At 48.4% G+C, this 18,176-nt stretch overlaps 1 protein-coding gene across 1 annotated transcript in view; it reads right to left on the minus strand.

Moving 5' to 3' along the window:
- The window catches only part of DRC1 (dynein regulatory complex subunit 1), a 32,539-nt gene extending 14,650 nt beyond the window's left edge, over positions 1 to 17,889 (minus strand). The window contains exons 1-7 of the mRNA XM_081101421.1: positions 17,654 to 17,889; positions 15,534 to 15,621; positions 11,556 to 11,668; positions 9,215 to 9,398; positions 8,569 to 8,706; positions 7,594 to 7,680; positions 6,402 to 6,524 (exon numbers count right to left, since the gene is read on the minus strand). Of these exons, the coding sequence (XP_080957547.1) occupies positions 6,402 to 6,524; positions 7,594 to 7,680; positions 8,569 to 8,706; positions 9,215 to 9,398; positions 11,556 to 11,668; positions 15,534 to 15,621; positions 17,654 to 17,808 (888 nt within the window). The 5' untranslated portion in view covers positions 17,809 to 17,889. The remainder of the gene's footprint in view (positions 1 to 6,401; positions 6,525 to 7,593; positions 7,681 to 8,568; positions 8,707 to 9,214; positions 9,399 to 11,555; positions 11,669 to 15,533; positions 15,622 to 17,653) is intronic.
- Between the last annotated feature and the right edge of the window lie 287 nt (positions 17,890 to 18,176).

The raw sequence follows: 18,176 nt of genomic DNA on the forward strand, positions 1-18,176 counted from the left end.
CACTGCCATATAGTATGTCAGGCACTTTACTCGGTGCTGCTGGGAGAACACAGATGAGAAAGGCACAGCCCTGCCCTGTCCAGGAGACAGACAGATAGCAAGGGGCAGATAGGAGTTAAGAGAGGGGTGAGCGCAGGGCGGCATGGGCCCGTGAGAGGAGTACTTTCGAGGCCAGGGCAGGGGCCCCTGAAAAGATGGCATCGGCATGCCTAACTGAGACCTGGAGAACGGGGAGGAGTTACTCTGGTGGAGTTACACCTGAGAGGAGAAAGTTCTGGAGAGACTGCTTTGGGGAAACCCCGGGCACTTTAAGATTGAGGTCTGAGGCGGAGGATGGCCAGAAAGGAGGCTGACAGAGCAGCAGGGCCTGACCAAGCAGGGACTGAACGCTTCATCCTGAAGGCAGCGCGGGGCCCCTGGCGATGTGAAGCAGGAGAGTGGAGTGGCCGGTCCAGGCAGGGTAGAAAGACCAGGCTGGCAGCCGGGGGGAGAAAGATGAGAGGGGGCAAGCTGGAGGCAGGGCAGACACAGCCAGGCTTGCTCATGCCCTTCCTGGGTGGAAAGGCAGGAAGCAGGATGCGCCTGAGTGTAGCCAGATCTCGATAAGCAGCGACAAGTCACAGGGCTCTTTCAACCGCCTCCCACCTCCCTCCGCCAGGGAATCCGCAGAGGAAGTGATCCCAGCCGCCAGCACCGCCCCGTGAGCCATCCTCAAGGAGGGCCTGGCCGGAGACCAGGCAGAGGAGGACAAAGGTGCTGTGACACTTTGTCAGGGGTGAGTCATTTCCCGGTCCTGTGGGATCCCGGGATCCCCGCCTCGTAACTGGAGGGATTAGTCAGCAATGCCCGACTCGGCTCTCCCCGAGATGTTCAACCTCCGCTCCGGGCCAAGGGTTTGAACGGCCCTTCAGAACGGCCCCTCTCCGTTCTTTAACAGGTGGTCAATGAAGAGCCACACTGGTCACCGGGATGGTAACCAACGTGCCTCTCCATTTCTCTGCTTGTTTAGTCAAATTTTTATTTACTTTTACTAGTCACACGGTTTTCTCGGTAACGTTTCCTGGCTGAGAGGCCAATGTTTGCTCACTATGGAAAATACAGTAAGGAAAAAGACGAAGACCTAGGAGAAGGGGAGGAAAAACGACCCATAATTCACTTCCCAAAGGCAACTTCCCAAATAGTGACATGTGTCCTTCCTGTGTCCTTCACATTTCATACCCTATTTTCCTCCCTTCCTATTACAACATAAGAACTGTCCATGTTCATCAAGTTCTATTAACATCATTTTAATGGTGCATACTCGTGTATAATAACGTACCCTAGAGGAAGTATGTGTGGGATATTTATCATATATCATATTTTACCATGGCCCTACAATTGTACATCTATACTGTTTTGATCATTTTAAATATTAACATAATTCTGGGAACAATTGGATAGGAAACCTTCGGGTTTTTGTTTTTTTTCTTAAACTAGATTCTCAGAAGTGAAATTACTAGGTCAAAGGCTCTCAATACATGGCTTTCCAAAGGGCAATTTACGGCCGACACTCCCACTGGCCGTGTGCACACATGGCCCTTCCCCACGCCCTGTCAGCAACGAGCGTGGCACAGGGCGGGCCATGCGGCTCTGAGTGCAGGCCCGGCCCTTGGGCGGGGTGCTGGGGGTGGGGCAGGGAGCTGCCCGGAGCTGCACCCCATTCTTCCCGAGCATGATGCAACTTCATTTGAAAACTTCTGACTGGAACAACATCCCTAAGGGCCTGTGGAAGATGCTGACCGTGCAGCCTCTGTTCAGGTGCCATGACCCTGGCCGGTCCCAGGCTGAGTGCTTCTCAGCCCTGTGCCCCTCTAGGGACAGCCAGGTATCTTCAGGGAAAGGGGCTCGGGGCTGCTCTTCCCGCAGAGCTGCCATGATTAATGCTTCCATGCCCAGATGAAACCCGTCCTCCCGCTGCCAGGGCAACCAGCCCTGCACACAGGGGAGGGCACTGGTCTATGAGGTGGCACAGCACAAAGTCCAATAGAAAAGCTCCAGGTTGGATGGTGAGGGCCGGAGAAAGCAGGGACATCCACGGAGAAGGAGGGTCTCCAGAGCTGCTCTGGGTTTGGAAGGACAATGAGTGGTCTTCCCTCTGATCGGGGGGAGCCCTGGGCCCCGGAGCGCCTGGCTGTCTGTTCCGATGATGCCCAGGGACCTGCTCCTCATAGCTTTGCAATAAGCCCTTATCACGTAGACGTCACTTCCCAGACTCCCCCAGACACAGCACAGTTTTAGTATTATGACACAGTGACAGCGCGCGTTATAAACACAAGCTCTGTCCTGTGAACTTGCGTGTAACTTTCCTTCTTCAAGGCAGATTATTACACAACAGTAGCTATTTCCTACATCAGACATCTTGGAAGGAAAAAATGTCATTGGTGTCACTCTTTTGGTTAGTTTTGTGAAAACACCACTAGCGTCTCACCCCCATGAACACAATTTACAAAACTCCGAACTAACGTAACTAGGTCACGTCTTTCCTTTGTGACCTGAAAGAACTTAAATCTGTGCTGATTTTCTAGGCAAATAGTAATACTGACCCATCACGTGACAGCTTTAATTTGCATCGATTTGGTTGTGCGTGCAGCTAAATATTTATTAGCGATTTTATTTCCTCTTGTGGAAATATGTTTGCTCCTGCTCTTTGCTAGTTACGTTCTTAGAGGACTGGCGCCGGGCCCCTCTCCTTACCGTCTCTACTGGACCACAGGTCAGCCACTCCTTCACTCGGCTCTGTCCCAAGGCAGCCTGGGGGAGGGGGGGGAGGTGCTTCAAGTTCACGACGTCATTTAGGAGTTACTGGCCGTGCTGTCGCTGAACTTACAGAACTGATCGCAGTCTGTGCCTCTTACAGTGCAGAGTCTGCAGCCGGCGACGACAGGAATTGCACTGCTCACTGTTTGCTTGCAACACCCATGCTCACCTATTTCAGTACCGCTGACTCTATCGCTAATTATCTCAGGGTTTCGTCTCAACATACAGCCGTTCTTGATTGCCACACACTGAGTACAGTTTATGTTTTAAAATAATGATGCATTATGTTAAATGTCTTCACTTATTTTTCAATTATCCAAAGATATTTAGCAAAGTTGTACTTTATGTTGTGATTAATGTTCTGGTATTAAAAGTAACAGCCCGTAAAGTTGAACTAAATCATTTTACAAGTTTAAATGAGCACGTAAGGCCCTTAAAACACACACACACACACACACACACACACACACAAAATTTTACTTCCTGCATCAAGAACTAAGCTTTTCTGGCAGCTTTATGGGGGCGGAGGCGGGGGGGGGGGGTGGCCCTGGGGGGCAGGGGGCGGGCAGAGTGCACCATGTTTCTGGGCTTCTCTTTGCTCATCATAATGTGACCTGACTGGCAGTAAGCACTTGAAAAGTACACATTCTTGTTTTTTTCTTCTACTTCACCCATCAAACCAAACCCATGTGTATTGGAGCCTCTCTATGTTTGTAATTTGCACACTCTGGTTCCATATTTCAGAACTGAAACAGTGCTACGAATTAGTTAGGAAGATCAAATGTGAAGTTGTGCTGCATGACACATCTACTTGGCAAAGATCGATGCTACTTGACTTTAATGTCCAGTGAAGGTGCGGCTAAGAGGCACTATGACTAAGTCCAATTTACTAAAATATCATAGGCATTGCAATACAGGAAGTCTCTGGTCTGATTATATTCTCCCATTAAAGGGATAATACGGTACAGCGTACTCCTGGTTTCCATTCTAACACAGGAAAGATCCGTTTTGCAGGGAACTGCACACACTTTCCCACTCTGAGTATCGCCATCAGCCTGCCCCCCACATACCCACACTTCGCCATCAGTCCTTCCAGACACGGGGAGCCAGGACTGCCAGGTCTCCCAGGCTCGGTGCCCCCCTGTCCCTCACTTCCTTAGTCTTACCTCACCTCCACACCCCTATAATCTTCCCATGTACCAGAAGGTTTTGGTTTCGGTCAAGCATTTAAAAATTAAGAACACAAGGTCCCACTCCTACAACTCAATAGCAAACAATAAATTACCCAATTAGAAAGTGGCTGAAGGACCTGAACAGACATTTCTCCAAAGACATACAAATGGCCAACAGGTATACGAAAAGTGCTCAACATCACTGATCATCAGGGAAATTAAAAGCAAAACTACAATGAAATGCCTCCTTACACCTATTAGGATGGCTATGATCAAAATAACAAAGAAAAACAAGTGTTGTCAAGGATGTGGAGAAAAGGGAACCCTGTACCCTGTTGGTAAGAATGTAAATGGGTGCAGCCACTATGGAAACAATACGGAGGCGCCTTAAGAAAATTAAAAATAGAATTATCTTCTCTTTTTTTTGGTTAATTCTCACTGAAGGATTTTTTCCCCATTGATCTTAGAGAGAGTGGAAGGTAGTAGGGAAGGAGAGAGAGAGAGAGAGAGAGAGAGAGAGAGAGAGAGAGAGAGAGAGAGAGAGGCATTGATGTGAGAGAGCCATATCAATTGGCTGCCCTTGACTAGAATCAAACCGTGACCCTTCAGTTTGCAATCCGATGCTCTAACCACCTAGCTAGCAACACTGGCCAGGGCTAAATAGAATTATCATTGGACCCAGCAGTCCCAATTCTGGGTATGCAAAGGAACTAAAATCTGGATTTTGAAGAGATATCTGTATTCTGTGTTCATTGCAGCATTATTCACAAGAGCCAAGATGTGAAAACAAACTAAATGTCCAGCAATGGACTAATGGATAGAGAAAACACGGCCTATACATACAATGGAATATTATTCAGCCTGAAAAAAGGAAGGAAATTCTGCCATATGCCACAATATGGATGGGCCTGGAGGATGGTATGCTAAGTGAAATAAACCAGACACAGAAAGATCTGCATGTGGGATCTAAAATAGTCCAACTCATAAAAGCAGAGAGTAGAATTTGCTACCAGGGCTGCCAGGGGCTGGGGGTGGAGGAAATGGGGAGGCATTGGTCAAAGGATACCAAGTTTTGGTCACACGGGATGAATAAATTCCGGAGATATACTGTACAACAGGGGCCTGTGGTTAACAATTCCATATTGTAGACTTAAATTTTTGCTAAAAGGCTAGATCTTATATTAAGTGGTTTTACCACAAATGAAAAAACACAACAGCAACAACAAAAGAACACGACGTTCCATTATTTCTCTGTTTGAGGTCAATGGGGTATAGTTTTGCCACATAAATTATAATATTACCAAGATAACTTCAGAAAGCTTAACAATAGCCATTTTCATTAAAAAGTGTAATGTATGCAGCCCACACAAATAGTACTGCTCTATTACAGACTCTATTGTTCTTTGTCAGTAACTCTCATTTCCATGACATTAATATGAGAAAAGCCAAGGAAAATTCTCCAGACTGGTAAAAATATTTGTAGTCTAATGGGGCTTTTTATTTCCCTTCTTCATGTAAAATGACAAGAGGTGTAAGAACTAAAATTCTACCAAAGGCTACGTGGAAAAACTGTCATCTAACATGCTTTCCTAGTGGAGACTGAAATGCATAGCCCGAGCTTGAACAGTAAGATGAAATCGTATTGCATCTGCATGTAATTGCAGATGTACTCTTTAAAACTGGTGTTGAAACACAGGATCTAGGCTTGGAAAGAACTTTAGAAACGAGAAAGTCCAAGCTCCTTCCCACTGCAGGGACCCTCCCACTGAAGACACACGGTCATTCCGCCTTTGAATCCTCTCCGAGATCTGGGACTCTGTTTGGAGGGCTAACTTTTCTACAGCGGATAGTTCTGAGGGTGACTCAGAATCTGCCCTACAGCAACGTCCAACCGCCAGTCAGGGGGCTGTTTGGAATAATGGCAAAGATACAGGCCATCGAGCCAGAGAGAATGGGGTTCAAGTCCTGGGGATACCATTTACCTGATAAGGACCTTGTCTCCGAGCCTCCGTGTTTGGGCATCAAAGATGCTGTTAGTGATTCTGCCTTTCCTATTAATGTAAGGATTAGAGAAACTGCCTACACGGCCTGGAATATGGAAGACACTCATTAGATGGCCACTGGCCTAGTTTCGGCCCTGGGACACAGCTAACGTTTCCCTCTGCTCGGCTAAAATGCACAACTCTCTCAATGCTTCCCCGTGGCTCATGCTTTCCAGACCCCTTTAGGCATCTTGGCGGTTCTCCCCTAGTTTACTGAAGAGAGCATGTCTTCACGTGGATCTTGCACGTGAGTGCCTTCAGAGATGGCCATGCCAAAGAAAGCAGGTCAGCAACAAGTACCTGCTCAATGGGCCACTCGGCAATGTTACTGGCAGACGAGGATGAGGGCTCCCAGGCTCTCTGCCTGTGCTGGCCGAGGCCTGCGTGGTACCTGCACGTCCTGCTCCAGCTTGATCTTAATCATGTTGTACTCCTCCGAGTCCCAGATCCTCTGCTTGCTCAGCTGCTTCTCATAGTCCTCGACCTTCTTGAGGCGGTTCATGAGATATTCCAGCTGAAGGCAGGGGAAGACGAGGGGGAGTCAGGCCCCGTCTCTGTCCCAGCTCAGTCCGTCAGGGGCCTGACAAGTGTGGCACAGGGCACGTCTGCAAGTGTCAGGACTCCCGAGGGATCTGTTGGCGCTCAGAAGCCCCTGTGCCAGTGATGGCAAACCTATGACACGTGTTTCAGAGGTGACACGCGAACTCATTTTTTTGGTTGATTTTTCTGTGTTAAATGGCATTTAAATACATAAGATAAATAACAAAAATATAATTCTTTGTTTTACTATGGTTGCAAAGATCAAAAAATCTCTATATGTGACACGGCACCAGAGTTACGTTAGGGTTTTTCAAAATGCTGACACGCCGAGCTCAAAAGGTTCGCCATCACTGCCCTATGCCCAAGGCTTTGGATTGCTCAATGGGGCCCTTACTCCGGAAATTCCAAGGGGAATGCTCCAGGAGGAAGCTAAGCACACGGGGACATCCAGTACAGTGGATGGAGCAGTCAGCAACCTTGTCATAACTCCTGTGCGGTGCCAGGGGGTACGAGGCTTATCGGGGTGACCACCTCACAAGGTATATAAATGTCTAATCACGGTGTTGTGCACCTGAGACTAATATCATATTGTGTGTCAACTGTAACTGAAAAATAAATGCGGGGGGGGGGGGGATCAGTTAAGCACAGACCCTGCAGTCAGATGTTTGTATTTCTTAAAAAAGAGGAAAGGATCCAGTGAACCTTGGTCAAGTTGTTTCTTTGTGCCTTACATTTCTGAAATAAAGTGATGGCCCCGCACCCTTGAATATGTGTCTTAAAACACTTTCTTGGGCCACAGAAATCCCTGGCTGAGAGAGATGCCCAGGAAACAAGGGAGAGAGAAAGTGGCAGGACCGTGGAAACCGCAGCGACCAGGGGTAAGGGCCCCCGCAGGGCCACACCGATGAACGAAGAGCAGCACTGCCCGTCCGCCATGGCCACCCTCCCCAGGCTACACCGGGCCAGCTATCCCGTCACAGAAGACATCGCCCAGCCCGCACGGACCACCCGTGGCACCCCCACCCCTCCCCGCCCCCACCTGCCTCTTTGGCGTTGTGAGCCTGCAGCGCCCGCTCCCATTTCTTCTTGTTACTGGACAGGAGCTCCTGCCGCTCCACCTCAAATGCTTTCTGCGGCCGAGAAGGAAAAGGGCTCTTGAGTCCGCTCGGCCTGGTATCCAAGAGCCCACACCAACCACACTCAGATCCAAGGCAGACACGCCGAGGTTCGCGGGGCCAAAGGACTGCCGAAGGAGCTGCGTGGAAATTCGTGTTATAAAGCGCGTCCTTCACTCAAGTTTAGGGAGGAAACGTGCCAACCGCCCCGTGGCTGACCCAGTCTCCGAGGCAGCCGCAGGGCAAACCCTGGCCTCCGATGCACCCATGCCTAGGGTTGGTGCGTGCTGTGGGTGGGGTTCCCGTGAAGCCACGGCAGCCCGGAGCTCACGAGGAGACCTGGGCCGCAGAAATGAGGCTATAACAATACAAAGAGAGAGGGGCCCCTCCTCCTGGCTCCCTTTCAGTTTGGAAAGATCTAAGTCCCCGTTTCAATTTAATGTTTCACTCGAAGTACTGATTCCTGAGTCCTGTTTGGCATTCATTCCCCTTTCCCATCCCTCATCCCTGACTATCATAAACAAATCAGATCAATCGCGGTTCTGCAACACTGTGCTCCCTCCTCCACTGCTCTCCCCTTACCCAGTTTCATATCTTTCAAAGCCCTTATCACCACCTGTCAAGCTATTTGCTTAGCAATGTGTCTGCTTGCTGTCTAGCTGTCCCCTACAGGGCACAGGTTTCGTCCAGGACCTTGTTCTGTCCATGGCTGTATCCAGCCCCTGGCACCGTGCCTGGCAACAGCAGATGCTTGATGAATATTTGTTAGATGAGTAAATAAGCCCACGAAAGCCCAGGGCAGAGACAGGAAGCGGAGGACCAAGACCCCCGGGCCCCTCCTTAGGTGGTGAGGACAGAACAGCCCTCCTCCCCCGGCAGAAAGCGGGCCTTGCACCCCGTCACCTCGATGTGGTTGAGCTCCTGGCGGAAGGTCTTCATCACAGTCTTCACTTGCTCCTCCATCCGCTCCAGGAGCACGCAGATGTCTTCCGACTGCTTCTTCAAGTCCTTCACGTACTGGTCATCCTTTATTTTTAACTCCTAGAAAAGACATGTCCAAGGCTGGCCGCAAACGGAGACCCCTCTCCTCAGCATCTGTGACCACTTGGAAGCACAGCTGCACAAGGAGAAGGTGACTTCGGGGGTGCTGCAGGCGGGTGGTGGGGCTCGGCGCAGGGCCCAGCTCTGAAGGGGCTGCCCAGGACCGAAGCCTCCATTCCTGCTGAGGCAACGTCCCTGCAACGTCCCCGAAAGCCCAGGTGTGCCCGCTGAGCCACTGGTGTCCAGGCTCCACCGTGGGAACATACCATTGCAGGCTAAGTTCCACCCTTAACTACACACACACAGGTTTCTGTTGGGAAGCCAATCGCTCTAGAATGACTACCCAGCTTTTCCTTCTGGCTAAGGTGGCTCGCCTGAGCTGTGCGGCGTCCTGAGGCCTGAGGTCAGGCCTCCACATGTTTTCATTCAGGAGAAGCAAACCAATCACCCAGTTATACGCCCCCGGCCGACCCCACCTGGCCGGCACTGGGTGGCCCGGGCCTCTTGCCTGCTGTAACTCGCTGATGAGCTTGTTCTTATCTTCTATCAGCCCCGCACAGTGCACCTGCTGGGAGCTGAGCATTTCCCACAGTTCCTGGGGAATTTTCTTGTGTATGCCCTCCTCCCACTTGGCGGTGATGTCATCAAATTTGTCCTGGCTGGTCTTGACTTCGTTCTCCAGTTTTTCAAGCCTGCAAACACAAACATCGCAGGCCATGCCAGCTCAGCTTCCGATGCTGCCTTCCCACAGCGCAGGCAGGCCCTCCAGACTCTATAAAACAGGGCTGGGGACCAAGCACTAGCTCCTGATACACCCACCCAAGACCAAACCGGGCTCTGAGAAATCTTTTAGTTTAATGCTTGACTATAAGTGACTGAGACCAAATAAACAAAGTGACACATAACAAAAACAGATCAACAGTAAAGCCAAACACACGCACATACGGATCAGGAGTCAGTTGGTCACCTACGGATGAGGAAGAAGATGGTGCACACAGTAGTTCAATACTTGGTCCCTGGAGTTCCTTGCCTTGTGTTCAAGCCCTGGCTCTGCTACTAACTGACACTCAGCTTTAGACAAGTTACTTGAGCTCAGGAAGCCCCATTTTCCTCGTCCATAAAATGGACAGGATGACCGTGTCCACCTTCACATGTGTCGTCAGGATCAATTAAGGTGATGCTCAGCACAGTAGTCACTTAACAAATGCTACTCATATGGTAACTGTCCTTATCAACAGTGGCCTCAAGTGCCTGACCGTTCCTCTCCCAAACCACCAGCAAATGTCCAGCGGAATGTACAAACAGGGAAACTCCATGCTAGCAACAGAAACCAGGGATAGTCTTTCCAGAAATTCCAAAGAAACTATGGGATGGATTATACTGAGGATGGGCCTGGACTGAAGGAAGGCCTCAGGGCTGAGATGTGAGGCCCCTTCTGAGAACGGGCTCTAGAGCAGCGGTCGCCAACCTCTCGGACCTCACGGACCACCAGTGGGCCGCGGACCACCGGTGGGCAGCCGCTGGTCTAGAGCATATGCCAGAGATTCAGTCCCTCCTCTAACCAACTGCTTGTCTGTGAGACCGTCTCCAAACAAGTGTGCAAACCCCCTGAAGGGCAGAAATCACAACTCAGTCATCTTGTGATCCCCTTTCTTCTTCCCACCTTCCAAGCGAGGACACTTAGTAAAGCTAAGCACACACACACACATATGGACCCAACTGAATTTCTTCCTCAAAAACTGAGAATCAGCCTACAGGTCATCTTTCTAAAACCCACATTTCTCTTGTAACGCTGCCACTTAAACGCTTCCATTTCTCCTCAGCGGCTCCAGGACGAAACCTAACCCGTCAGTCTGGCACTTGGGGCCTTTCCCAAGCTGACTGCTGGGGATCAGCCAGTGCCGTTCCTGGCACAGCCCGTGACAGTCAGTGGGACGTTTCAAGGATAAAATCACGGATTGTATTATTATAATAAAGGTGGTAGAGTTGCCACTGGGGGAACTACTTATGCTGAACAACTAAATCCGTTGTTGTTAAAATCACACTGTGTGTGAATCCGCCGCGATGGGCGAACACGGTGGTTGCTCTTCTCATTGAACTACAGGTGGCTGGGCATTGAGACCTGGGAAGTTGGGTGTGCACGGCAGCCTTCCTGCCAAGGACTGGAGCTGAAGGTCTGCCTGAGTTCCCGAGATCCCTCTGACCCTCCGAGCTTCAAACGTGGAGTCTTTGCTGTTCTTTAACACCTGCCACAGTGTCCATGACACTGAGATATTCCTGGGTCTGGTCATTCTCACGGTCAGCCCCCCTGACCTTCTTAGCCTCATCACTTTTTGTCCCCCAACCCCCCGCCATCCGTCCTTCGCTATCATGCCGTTCCCAAGCATGTCATGTGACCTGTGCCTCTGCACCAGCTGTTCCCTCGGCCTCAGTGCCCACTCCTCACTTCCCACTCATCCTGTACAGCCCAACCCAGGTGTCACTTTGCCTGGAGAGCTTCCTCTACCGTCTCTCCAGAGAGAATCAGAGGCCTCCTCATCTGCGTTTCCACGACTCTTTACACTTAACCTTCACTTTGCCACAAATCACGGTTGGGTGTTTCCATGTCTATGCGGACTAGACATCAAGACCAGAGGCCGTGCTCACTCCTTTTCGTATCCACACAGCTTGGCGCATCACCAGGAACGTATGACTTGAGAAAGGGAGGAGGAAGGGGGAAGCCAGAGGGAGGGAAGAGGATTTTACTAGACTGAGTGTGACAAAGCCGCTTTCCAGCAACTGGGGAGAACTTAGGGACCCACAAAGGAGACATCTCCACATCCGCCAGGCTCCCGAGCAGGGGTCCTCACCTCTGACGCTTCAGCTCCTCTTCCTCCCCCCTCCGGTGGATCTCTCTGATGTCCGTAGCCACCTGGATATTTGTCACCAACTCGGTGCCATAGAGCAGCAGTTTAGCCAATTTCTGAAAACAAAGAACTTACAACGTTAGCACACTGTATAAAGAACTTATGTACTTATAAAATGTATAAGGCTTTATAAGGAATTCATACGTTTATAACTTTAAAATAATTTATAAAATTAGAAACATTTTGCACAACTGTTGGTAACTCTTCTATCCACCCAAACTGGAATCAAAAGCCACCTTAAGACTTTTCTTTTTGTTTTTCTCCTTTTCTTTTATTTAAATTCTTTAAAAAAAATTTTTTAATTTTACATTTTTTTAGTTTAAGACTTTTAATAACACCGTCTATGTAGCAGCCCATTTCCATCATGACATTCGTGCTGTGATGTTACAGCTTACAAACCATAGCACTCTGCACTTCTGGATGTGCTTTAATTCATCCTCAGAGTAGCACACTGGCATGCGCTCTAGGTACATATGCTTTCCCCAGGAGACCTCCAAGTGACTACACTGCCTGCATCCTTTCTAAGACTCTCAGCTGGGGAGGTGAGGCAGGCAATAACAGTTGTCCTTCCAAGTCCATTTCCCCCTCTTCCTTTAGTAATCGAATACCCAAATTTTATCTGGGCATTTGATCTCCTAAAATAGACACATCTCCCAAACTCCCTTGCAGGTAGAACGGCCTGATCAATAGCACGTAAGCAGAACAGATATGTGCCGCATTTGAATTGTACTTTGAAGGGAAAGGGTGCACCTTCTCCAGTCTTAAGGTGGCTTTTGATTCCAGTTTGGGTGAATAGAAGAGTTACCAACAGTTGTGCTCCCCCTGCTCCCAGGCTGGAGTGTGGCGCCAAAGTACCATATGCTGAGCACATGAAGGGCAGAAGGAGGTGAGGGCCCGACCTTGAGGAGCCCCCATTTCAACCCCAGACTATTACGTGCGGCAGAAAAATAAGCCTCCACCTCATTTAAGCTAATGTTATGTGGGATCTTTTGTTACAGGGGCCCTAATACAGGAGAGAACTGTAGCTGGCTGCACTACCCTCTCCCTCAATGGGCTCAGGAATTTTGCATTTGGTACCGCCCCTTCTAATCCCTCTTTGTCAATTCCACACTCAGTATCTTCACTCCTGGCATTTTTGTGATGTCATAATGTCACCACAAAGTTCAGGTATCCTTATGTTATGCCTAAGGTTTTTCAAGTCTGTTTTGGAACTTAAAAAATCTTCAATTCTCAAATCATTTTGGAACCTGGAACCTATAAATATCTTTACCTCAAGAAGTCATTGAAATGATCAGAGACTCTATTTCATCTTGCTAGTCTATAGAAATTTTGAAATGCAGTTTAAATAAATATAGAACAGACCTTAAACCCAGATATCTTGGGTACTGCTGACTTTTTTAAATGCCCGCAGCTTTATTGCTTGTACCAAAATGGTTTTACGTGCATAAGGAAGTAATTTTGAGCAATTACTGTAGTTCAGTGCAATTTCCTATTTTCTACTCAGACAATGCAAACATCAGAAATTTCCAAATCAAGTATTCAAGTCACAAAGTAAAACTGAAAATGTTAGTCACCAACAGACCAACAAACACACCCCTAACATTTTTGAGACCCAGGAGAAGAATTTAAATGGAGGTCCACATACCATATATCTAAATATTTAGAAATTATAATTCAGTGTCATAAACAGTTCATAAAATATGCTCTTTCCTTCTACCTCAACACCTTCATAACAATTTAGAAGTTCCACCCAGAACTTGGTGGCTAGGGGAGAGCCAGTCTCTGGCCCCCCAGCCTACAGTCCACCCCATTCTCTCCCCACCCCACCTCTGTCCTACACCACTCAAGGCTTCACATGCAGGCATATGGAGTTCCCAGACCATATCCAAGCTCCATCTAGAACCCTTGTCATCCATCAGGCCTAAAGGTTGCACAACAGTGGCCTCGTCTGCCCTGAGCAGGACAGCCCCTGGGAAAAGTCTTGTGCAGGCCGTGAAAGCAGGCCCAGAACCCTGTGGGCAGGGAATGTGTGGCTCTGTGGCACAGAGAGTGACCTAAAGGGGGAACTTGGGCTCTGAATGAACCTGAGGCATGTCCCCTTGCGGGGGTGCACCCAGAGGGAAGCCAGAGCAAGACACAGGAGCCTCCTCATCACCACGTCTCTCTAACAGGCTGGAGGGCCTGTCTGGAGCAACAAGGCCAGAGAAAGAAATAAAAGGTGTGAATATTTTTTACATTTTCATTGAATTTATTGGGGTGGCATTAATTCATAAAATGATATAGGTTTCAGGTGTCCCATTGAAAGTTATAAATATTAAACAGGAAGAGATAAACACTCATTTTCAGATGATAGGATTATATATGTAAAGCATAACCTTCCCTGACCAGGCCAGCGTAGTGAGCAATTTCCCATATCTCATTTCCTACAGTATCACTGTCCATGCAGTTATTGTCACAATTAATTAAATGTGGCACTTTGCTAGGTCTGGCTTGCTGTTTTGAACTGGCGTTTCTATTTCTCCAGCAATAAAAAACGACTTGTTCCAAGTCCTTTATTAAATATCCCAGGAGCCCTGCCATTACCATGGGAGAGCAGTTGATGATTTTCTTTTTAGTGTTTACTGAGTACAGGCCATGCACTACTACACAAGTAAAGAGGCTCTGACTCTCACAGAGCTTACAATTTTTAAAATATATTTGTATTGATTTCAGAGAGAAAGGGAGAGGGAGAGAGAGAGAAACATCCATGATGAGAGAAAATCATTAATCGGCTGCCTCCTGCACACCCCACACTGGGGATCGAGCCCACAACCCAGGCATATGCCCTGACCGGGAATCAAACTGTGACCTCCTGGTTCATAGGTAGCAGCTCAACCACTGAGCCACGCCAGCTGGGCTAGAGCTTACAATCATTGCGGACACTGCATGCACACACATTTGAAAAGTCGTACAGGGCAGAAAGCTATCCAAAATGAAATGAATGAAAGGAGGTCAGCCTGGCTTACAGAGGAACTCCTAGAAGAGCTGGGACTTGGATGGTCTGAAAGTCTGGGAAGGTACCCTGGAGACAGGAGGGGAGAAAAGGGAGAGGAAAGGAGGGGAGAAGAGGAGAGGGGAGGAGCCTGGCATTCCAGATGGTCAAAGGCACCGAGCAGAAAGAACAAAGCAAGTGGATCGGCCTCGCCACGTGGATCGGCCTCGCCACGTGGATCGGCCTCGCCACGTGGATCGGCCTCGCCACGTGGATCGGCCTCGCCACGTGGATCGGCCTCGCCACGTGGAAGGCCCAATTAGGTAACAACGGGAGAGAAGACCGCAAAGTGAAGATGGGAACAGACTACACAAGCTCTTGAGTGCCAGTTTAAATCATCTGGACTTTATCCCATGTGTAGTGAATGCCATTAAAGGTGTATGAGCCAAGAAGAGGCAGCATCAACACAAGGAACTTTCATATGAAAGCTCGCTCCTGGCGAGCTCCCCAATGGGAAAGATTCAAATTCAGTTCTGCCTAGAGACAGGAAACAGGATCTCTATTGAGATTTCATCCCTACTGAGTTTCTTCTAAATACAAAGACCGCTCTAGCCGGTTTGGCTCAGTGGATAGAGTGTCGGCCGGCGGACGAAAGGGTCCCGGGTTCGATTCTGGTGAAGGGTACGTACTTCGATTGCAAGCTCCTCCCCGGCCTGGGCTCTGGTCAGGGCACATGCAGGAGGCAACCAATCCATGCCTCTCTCTCACACTGATGTTTCTATCTGTCTTTCCCTCTCTCTTCCACTCTCTCTGAAAATCAGTGGAAAAATATCCTCGGGTGAGGATTAAAAAATAAATAAATAAAATAACGAACTACAGAAAACGTGACATCACATCCAGCCATCTAGCCTCCCAGAGCTGTCAGGACCCATTCGCTGCCCAGTCCATACCAGTCTGCTTTCTTCTTTCTGTTTATAGCTCTTGCTTTGATCTTCCTCACTCTCCTTCTTTCCATCTAAATATTCTCCGAGCGCTTCCCTGTGATGGAAAAGAACCGAGAAACTGAAGTTATTTCTAGTACTTAAGTTCTATATGCAAAGGTTCCATGGGAATTCACACGACATACAAAAATACTTTCCATATGGTTAATAGTTTAGATATTAAAAAACATAATCCTAAAACACTATAAGTAAATTTATATAAAGGGGAGAGAATAAGGCCAAAGTTCGAAAAAAGGTTGAAAGATTTTACTTCCGAAAATGTTTTAATTTTATCCTTGAAAGTCAAAGGATAAACTGGTAAAAGATATTTGAAAAAAACTTTCCTCTCTATAAAATAGAAAAGCCTCCTTCAAATCAATATTTTAAAAAAAGACAATATACCAAATAGAAAAATTGGCAAAGAATGTGAACAGGCAATTCACAAAAGAATTACAAATGGCCAATAGACATTAAAAAATATGTTCCACTTCACATATATATAAGCAGAGAAATGAAGTTGAAAACTCTCCTATCAGACTAGAAAGGTTTTAAAAGGTTGACAATAATACCTGCTCATATTCACAGGGCAATGTTAATTCTCCTGATCCCTTTGAAAATATAGTCTGAATAAGCCAGAACCACCCAGATATCCCACAGAACATCACAGTGATTTGTCACACCAGGGTTGGCAAACTAGGGCCTATGGAACAAATCTGACCCACCTGTTTTTGTATGGCTCACAAGTGAAGAATAATTTTTACATGTTTAAGAGTGTTGGGTATTTTTTAAGATGAGGGTGCATAGGCAGACCACAGTAAAACTATTCTGTGCAGTACTGTAATGGTAAATACTTGTCTTTATATAGTTGTCAAAATCCACAGAACACCAAGAGTGAATCACAATGTAAAGTATGGACTTTGGCTGGCAATGACATGTCCATGAGGTTCATCAGCTGTAACGAAGGTACCACTCTGGCGGGGGATGTGAGAGTGGGAGAGGTGATGCATGTGTGGGGGCAGAAGGTATGTGAGAATACTCCGTACTTTCCAGTTGATTTTTCTGTAAACCTAAAACTGCTCTAAAAGAAATGAAGCTTATTAATCTAGGGGGGGAAATCAAATATAATGGAAATTTTGGGACACAAACATTATATGAGATTCACATTTCAGTGCCCAGTAACTAAAGTTTTGTTGGAACGCAGCCACACGACTTTGGGCCGCTTGCGTCCAATGGGCAGCAGACAAGAAGGGAAGTCATCATCTTAGGGGGGCAGCTGACCCTGACCAGCAGGACAAGGTATGACGCTGTTACATGGGGAGGGTAACAGCAATTCAGGGAATGCAGGTGCCTCTTCTTCTACCCTCTCTGACAGTCCACTGTGTCTGTGAGTGGATCGGTGTGGCAACCTGGCATGAAAGGAATAAGGCTATCAGTCTCAGATGCTTCAGGAATGAGCGTGGGTCACACAAGCAGTTAAGGCGCTGAGGCCAGCAGAAGTGGTAGCTGAGGTCCACTGGATTGATACTTGGGGAAGCAGGTAGGCTGGGAGGGAAGTGGGGACAGATCTCCGAGGGCAGGTCCTGGATCACCCGTATTTCAGTGTATTGCCCACAGTGCCGGCTGCACCCGGCTCCCAGTGAAAGCATTGAAAGGATTGCTATTTCTGTTTTTAACTTTATAGTGTGCTCAATGTTTTAATATCCCATACTTTGCTTGAACTTTCTGGAATGAAAGTTTTCTATCAAGAAACAAGGCCCTCTGCCCTGGCCAGGGTGGTTAAAGCTCAGTTGGTGAAAGCATGTTCAGATATGCCAAGGTTGCCGGTTTGACCCCTGGTCAAGACACAAACAAAAATCCATCAATGAATGCATGAATAGTTGGAACAAGAGATGATGTTCTCCCTCCCTTCCTCGCTCTAATATAAATAAATACTTTTTTAAAAATAAAGGCCCTCTCACCCTTGGGGCACTCCGGCCCCTCACTGCAGGGGGCTCCTGCCCTGGCAGCACCCCACTCCTAGCCCCCCCCCCCCCTCATTGCCCCTGTAACACCCGAGGCGCTTTGCCACGGCCAGCCCAGCCCCTGCTCACCGTCTCCGGGCTTCCAGGCGCGCCGCGATGCGGAGGCGCCGGGCCTGGATCCGCTCCTGAGGATTATCGGAATTGATCGAGGGTCCGAGGACCTGAGTGGCTAAGTGTTCCTCCTCCTTATCCTCCAGGATCCCCAGGGGAACCGGCGGATTCATGGCGGGTGCCTCCCCCAGGCAGCTCGGCGGGGACCAACACTGGACCGCTGCCGGTTGCTAACAACAAGTCGTTGCCAAGGTAAAGCCGTCTTCCGACCCGCCGCTGGAGATTGCGTGCGCAGCTCAGGCCCCGCCCACCGCCATTCAGCCCGGGCGTCCCAGCTTTGGGCTTTTTATTCCTCTTACAAAGGACCAGTCATATTAGCACAGATTGGGAGACTGAAGAGCTGGACCAAGTTGTGGCTCATGCTTACTGACCCCCATGACTCATTCATCATCAAATGGCTATTCCTCAAAATCATATTCATCAAATAATATTGAGCACCTGATGGGCATGGTCCTTTCCTCATAGAAGCTACCTTATGGTA

Source organism: Myotis nattereri, assembly GCF_964212035.1.
Source record: "Myotis nattereri genome assembly, chromosome: 10".
Classification (NCBI taxonomy): domain Eukaryota; kingdom Metazoa; phylum Chordata; class Mammalia; order Chiroptera; family Vespertilionidae; genus Myotis; species Myotis nattereri.